The sequence below is a fragment of the Melospiza melodia genome, chromosome 1 (genome assembly GCF_035770615.1).
Source record: "Melospiza melodia melodia isolate bMelMel2 chromosome 1, bMelMel2.pri, whole genome shotgun sequence".
NCBI classification, from domain to species: Eukaryota; Metazoa; Chordata; class Aves; order Passeriformes; family Passerellidae; genus Melospiza; species Melospiza melodia.
In genome coordinates, this window is record NC_086194.1 from 109601620 (window position 1) to 109608564 (window position 6945).

Here is a 6945-nt window from a genome sequence, read left to right on the forward strand (position 1 = left end):
GGGAAGCCCCGACAGGGCCCTCGCCCCCGGCCCCTTCCTACCTGCTGGAAGGTGAAGGGCCGCGGGATGGCGCGGGCGCCGCGGGGCACGCACACGAGGCACTGCCCCACGAAGTTGCGGTAGCCGGGCGCGTCGTCGGCCCGCAGCACCTGGGCGTCCCCGGCGCCGCCGTCCCCCAGCCGCCGGACGAAGGTCTCCAGCGGGAAGGCCTCCGCGTAGCAGCGGCGCAGCGCGGACAGCACGGCCGTGAAGGGCTCCCTGCCCGCCATGTTGCGGCCAAAGGGGGCACGGGTCTACCTGGCGCGGCCGCGGCGCCCCTCCGACCCCGCCGCTCGCCCGCCGGGCATCGCGGAGCGGCTGCTCAGCGATGAATTAATAAATAAATAAACGCACTGGCGAGGCAGGAGAAAAAGGAAGGGGCCACAGCATCCTTTTAAAGCGCGGCGCGGGCGCGGCGGACCGGTGCCCCCCGCGTGGCCCGGAGCAGCGGCGGGCGGGGCCGGGGCGGCCGGGGCGGGGCCGGAGGCCGCTGTCCAGCTCCGCCGCGGGGGCACGGCCGCAAGGCGCCTCTGAGAAGAACCCTATTTTCCCTCCATTGAGGATCTATCTGAGATAAGAGCAACTGCAGGAGAGATTGTGGTGGAGATGAACACACTAAGCCCTACAAATACCGAAGTGGTTCACCTCGTACTTTTTCATCAAACTCATGAATGAAGAAGCCAAATAGCTCGCGGTAGTGTGTAACCTCCTATTCCAAATTTGCCTTGGTATCTGAAGGCTTCATGATAGAATACTTGATCCCAGACTGTGAAAGAGATTGCAGTAGAGTCCTGGGGAAGTGCAGGTCTCTAGGCCCCGAATGAGTAGAAATCCTAGAATTACAGCATGGTTTGAGTTGGGACTTCAAAGGTCATCTAGTTCCAAACCCCTTGGCATGGGCAAGGACAATATATGTGAAATATCTGTGCAATAGCAGAATTAGGTGGTGCTGGAAGAAATACAAATTGCTCAGCCCATTTCTCCCATAAGGAATCCTGCCCTTGAGTTCAGTCAAGTGTTGGAAAGCTATGAGAATTATCTGGTCAACTGGCTGATATATGCTACTTGAATTTCCAAAAACCTTTGCAAGAAAATGTGGCATGACACATCACATAAATTCAACAAACCCAGGACTTTTGCATAAATGTTTGGGCAACATGGAGTTAGCACTCTACCACAGAGGGTGAGGTGACTGACTGTCTTTTACCCAGGCTTCATAGTTAGGTTGCTGTGAGTATCCCGCAGAAAAATAGCAGAGTTCTCTCCTTCCCAAAGATTAGAGAGTGCCTTATCTTTAAGAGGAATCATCCAACAGATCCCATTGTAGAGAAGGCTATTTTTCCAGGTGTGTCACTAGGTGAAGGGAGATGTTAGTGTCCCTGTGGTCATGGACAGTCTTGTCCCTGGCAGAGGTGGTGCCATGCAGTGGCAATTCTCACCAGTGGCAGGGACAGATGTGCAGAAGTTGTGGGTCTGCTGAGACAGAGCAATGTGTACCTTCCCTTCCTCTAGTGAGGCCTTTACAGACTAGGGAGTGAAGTCAGCGTCCCACCACTCATGGAGTACTGGCCTCCTTTCCTACTAAAACAATTAATTTCTTCCTGGGACCAAAGCAGCTCATTTCCTAACATCAGCATGGCTGAGGAGTCAAATCCCTGGCACCTTGTGACCTACAAGCTGAGGCTTGCCAGACTCTTTTAGCCCTTAACAGAGAAGGCACCAGCTGGCATTCCCAAGGGAGGCAGAGCAATAACACCAGGCTTCATGGCACCTCAGCAAGGCTGTACCTGAAATGCTGCACTGCCACTGCATACTGAGGGGCAGGACATTTGCAGACAGTCTGAGTCCATCAGCATCTGCACCTAGGGTAGTGATAAAGCTGATTCCCTTGGTCTGACCTCTGAAGGATCTATTTGACATGTATTTCCCCCCATATCTCTGTTGCTCCAAAGGTGACAGCACCCTTAAAGTAGAATGTTGCCTGTGGCAAACATAAGGTTCACCATTTCCTGTGAGAAGCATGTTCAGAAAGAAAGTAAGAGGAAAAGGAAGAAACAGGGATTCATTAATCTCCAGCAGGCAGGTCCCAGCCTGTGCCTCTTCCTGATGCCTGTTTGGTGGCAATAACCACAGCAGTGGTGGAGGGGGAGAGGGCTTCTGCAGCCAAGTTAAGGGGGGCTCTTTCCTCTTTCTTTTCACAGGTACCCCGTGTTTTTCTGTGTGCCTGCCATTGGGCTGGGGAGAGAATTCAGGAGGGGGAGTGAAGTAACATGGGAAAAGAGTAAGGTTGATTTTTTGGCTTTTGGGGGTTTTTTTGGAGAGGGGGCAGGATTAATAAGGAAAATAGGATCACAGAGACATAGAATAGCTGAGGCTGAAAGAGCTCTATAGAGGTATCTAGTCCACTCTGCTGCTCAAAGCAGGGTCACTTAGAGCAGATTGCCAAGTGCCATGTCAAATCAGGCTTTAATACCCTCAAGGATGGAGACTCTACAACCTCACTGGGCAACCTGCTCCAGTGCTTTATCACATTTAAAAAACAAAAAATCATGTTTAAATGGGATTTCTTCTATTTTAATTTTTGCCCACTGCCTCTTATACTGATATTGGATACCATTGGGAAGAATTTGGATCCATCTTGTATTTATTCACTTTGATATGATTCTCACTGAGCCTTTACTCCTTGGGCTAAACAATTCCTTTGATATGCTCCCCACTGAGCCTTTCCTCCAGCTGCCTCACAATCTCCTCATATGTCAGGTTGTCCCACTCCCTAATTACTTTAGTGACCCTCAGTGGAAAGTTCTGTGCTTACTACAATATCACTCTTTTACTGGGACCCCTGATGTGGACAAATAATGAGTCCACAGTTCTCAACAAAATTTGCTTCAAGGCATATTTTAACCTTATCCACATCCTGCTTTACAACCAAGTTCTGTGAAAGGGGGTTACCCTGGGAATGGATGATGATAGTGGAATGATAAAAATAAAGCACTGTTTTTATGGTCAAGCAACAAAGTTAAAGGAAATGAGATGTTATGTTTGGGTCCAGCTTCAGTAATGGCCATTTAAAGAGGCAAGCTTTCTGCAAATGTGCCTCTGTTTTCAAAGCTGCATTTGAGAAGGCTAAAGGAAACTCTTAGAAGAAATGTCACCAGATGAAGAAGTAAGGCATCTTTCAAAAACCTGAAGCTATGTTCAAATAGTAAAGTGAAAAATAAATCAAACAATATCAGATTAGTTTGATTAATAACTTCTCAAAGTTGAAAGAAACATGAAACATGAGAAGTGGAACAGCTTGCCAGGAAGTTTATCATGCAAAAATAGAGAAGGAACACTTAGGATAACTGTGGCAATACTGAGGAATTTCAGGGAGGCTCCTCTGTCAAATCTTTGCACACAGCATGAACAGTCTCAAGGTCAAAGTACTGTGAATTATGTTGTTCAAGAAAGAGGGAAAAAATACATAAATCAGCGAGTCGCTATAATTAGATGGTAATTACCAGTGAGTTTAAAGGAACTTGGGGATTACCCATGTGAAGACAGAAAGTTTCTGTATCACAGGCTATGAAAATATGTAACTTGACATCAAGAATCCCGAAGGATATCATGGGACTACCTAGCAGTAAATCTGAAAGCTCAGCTATGAAAGTTGACTAGCTCTGTAATAGAGAATGGATCTAGTGGACACGTGGATAACTATAGCACATTGGAGCAGTCAACATTACATTTGCTGAGGATGACATTATATGATAAAAGGGGACATCCTTTTGGTCAGTTCAGGTCAGTTGTCCCAGCTGTATCCACTCTCAGTTTCTTGCCCACCCCAGTCTACTCCTGTTGGGGGCAGAGTGGGAAAAAAGAAATCCCGATGCTGTTCCAAGTGCTGCTTAGCAATATCAAGATGTGGGCCTGTTGTCTGTTAGTCACAGGCCTGAAGAAGAGCACAAACAGGCTGCTTTGAAGATAGGTAACTCTGTCCTTGCCAGACCCAGTACAGTTTATCACAGTAAGACCCCTTTTTGGGCCATCACATCCATCAGTCATCACTGATGAGGGAACCTTCAGCCAATGTGGCTGGCCTTGGTGCCAGTCTCACCTGAGGCTACTGCTTGAGACAGATCATACAGCCATGTGTCAGGGCCATCCCTTCAGCCTAACCAGCTGCTCAGTGTAATCAATTTGAGAGTATCTGGCACATCCCATGGCTTCTATCTGCTGTGGAATGAAGCCTGTTGTGATAGTGACTTGCTCTCTTCTCTGTTGCCTTGCATCTGCAGTCTTTGTTTTCTTTACAGTGGTCTTGGTAAATGGAGACGTGATTTGGTTCTCTGGCTTGCCCTGTGCAGAGGGCATGTGGTGTGGGGAAACAAGCCCTTTTTAGTGCTATTATCACAATTACCAGACTTACATGGATCTGGCTCTTCCCACGGCTGTCCATTACAATCCTCTGGATTGGGACCCTCCTTCAGTGGTCCCTTCACCTCTTAAATGTTTTTTCCAGGCCACTGTGTGTTTCTCACACTGTGTGATGGTCCCTGAATGGCATCACTCTACTCACTAGCCCCAGACTTACTGTTTGATTCAGCTTCTCCCTACTTGACTATCACTCCTTAAAACAGATGTTTAGCCCTTCCTTTCCTCCCACATTTGCCTCCTTGAAGTCAGGTCTTTATTGCATCAGACATACTTTGTGCCCATCAAACACTGAGCTTTTCTATTCTGTTTAATAAATGCTCAGTGCTGCTTTTCATACATCAGTCCCAGTATTTCCTCCCCAAGCTCTTTGACCCTTATCTCAGACTCTTGGCTGGCAGCCAGCCACACCCAAGTTCATCACACTTCACTCTTCCTCAGATTTCAGGCTGCCTTTCAGTATTAGTGAGTTTGAGGGGAAATTAATTTTCCATGTGCTGGTTTTGGCTGGGGTAGAGTTAAATATCTTCGCACGAGTTATTACAGAGCTATTACAGTTACAGTTTTGAACTTGTGCTAGAGTCTTGATAACACAGATATGTTTTTTTTACTGCTGAGCAATGTTTACGGAGTGTCAGAGCCCTTTCTGCTCCCTTCAACACTCCACCAGTGAGGAGGCTGGAGGTGCACAGGAATCTGGGAGATGACACAGCTGGGAAAGCTGACCTCAACTGACCCAGGGGTATTCCATACCATATGGTGTCACGCTCAGCATAAAAAGCTGAGGAGAATTGGGGGTGAGGGGAGAAGGTGCTCAGGGAGAGGCTGGGCAGCAGTTGGTTGGTGGTGTAATTGCTTAAATTTGCATAATTTTTCTTTTTTTGGTATTATTTTCCTAATTTTATTTAATTTTTAAATTTTTTTAAAAAATTTTATTTTCTTCACTGACCTGCAACCTGTTCTAATCCCCTCTTTAATATCTCATGAGTGGGGAAACTGGCATTTTTCATTCCCAGTTGCTCCCTGGTCACATTTGGCTTGTGATTAACAGGACCAAAGAACGCAGATGAACCACACCAATGAAACGCCTACCTGGCTTTAGGCTGCTTGACACAGACTAACCTTGGGCTAGAGACTGCTACAGACAAATAATGCCTGCTAAAAATGTTCAGAATCAACTTTTCAAAGTCCAAAATAAGAGAAAGATAGTCCACAAGTCTTTGCAGGTGTGCAAGAAACAGAACAAATCATCATAAAAGAAACCATCAGAGCTCTCTCTTAATATGGATTGTGGAGCTGGAGATGAAAAAAAAGAACCTTAGGGGACAGAAACTGAGAGGCAACTATACCCAAACACATACATAGACTCAAAACAGCTTGCAAGACATTTTATGAGTACCATATGGCAAGGACTAAAAGGACAGAGTACCACTAAACAGAAACCTGGAAGCACCAGAGGAGAAGCTATCCTACTCTTTTGACCAGGCAGGTGTGAGCCACAATGCCCCAGTGTTAAAAGTGCCTTTTGAATCTATTTTGTTCCTTCTGATGAAGGAGGGGGGGAGGTTCTAAAAGGAATAATTAAAAAATCCAAATCAAACCAGGATTTTTAGGGACCCATGAAAAGGAGCAGTAAGAAACAGAATAGCTTAAAGAAATAGCTGAAGCAAACCGATTAGCTCCAGATATTCTTAAAAAGCAGACATCACAGTTCTTCCTTTATACTAAGAGAAAATTCTTAAATAGAATATGCTGAGTTGGAAGGGACCCAGCTAGATGATCAAATCCAACTCCTGGCCCTACGCAGCACCATTCCTAAGACTGACACCATGTGCCTGAGAGTATTGTCCAAACACTTCTTTAATTTTGTTAGGCTGGTGCTGTGACCACTTCCCTGGGGAACCTGTTCCCTTGCCCAGGCACCCTTTGGGTGAGACACTTTTCCCTAGTAAAATCCCGATCTAAATTCAGCTTCATGCTGTTTATTCAAGTCTTGTCAATGGTCATGAGAGTGAAGTGATCAGAATCTTCCCCTTTGCTTCCCCTTCACAAGGAATTTTTGGACTGCAATGAAGTCTCCCCTCAGTCTCCTTTTCTCCAGCCTGAACACACCAAGTGACCTCAAGCTGTTCCTCATAAAGCTTCCCCTACAGTCCCTTCACCATCCTCGTTCCTCTCCTTTGATGCTCTTTAACAGCTTAATGTCTTTTTTCTATCCTTCTGTAACCACTGGAAAAATGCATCAATCCTCACACAGGGCCAAACTTCTCTTAGTGGGAGATGGGGAACAGTCAGAGACTATCATTGGGCACCTGGGAAGGCTGGCTCTTTCTGGCTCCATTTCTCAATACCTACTGTTAGATTTACTCACTCAGAGGGCTTTACAAGGGACTATCAGGAAAGCATAATTAGTGTTATAAGAGGGGTAAGAGGCTGTGCTGGTAGCGGGCAGCCTCCTGAAATCCCATCTCATCCCCATTTAGATTGTAT

The 6945-nt window shown here is 46.4% G+C and overlaps 1 protein-coding gene across 4 annotated transcripts in view; it reads right to left on the reverse strand.

Moving 5' to 3' along the window:
• TERT (telomerase reverse transcriptase) overlaps positions 1 to 269 on the reverse strand; it is a 32859-nt gene extending 32590 nt beyond the window's left edge. For all 4 annotated transcript variants that reach the window (XR_010028756.1, XR_010028758.1, XM_063164229.1 and 1 more), the window contains exon 1: positions 42 to 269. Coding sequence is in view for 2 of the 4 variants with exons in the window: in XM_063164229.1 (XP_063020299.1) it covers positions 42 to 269 (228 nt within the window). In the remaining 2 variants the exon portion in view is untranslated. The remainder of the gene's footprint in view (positions 1 to 41) is intronic.
• Between the last annotated feature and the right edge of the window lie 6676 nt (positions 270 to 6945).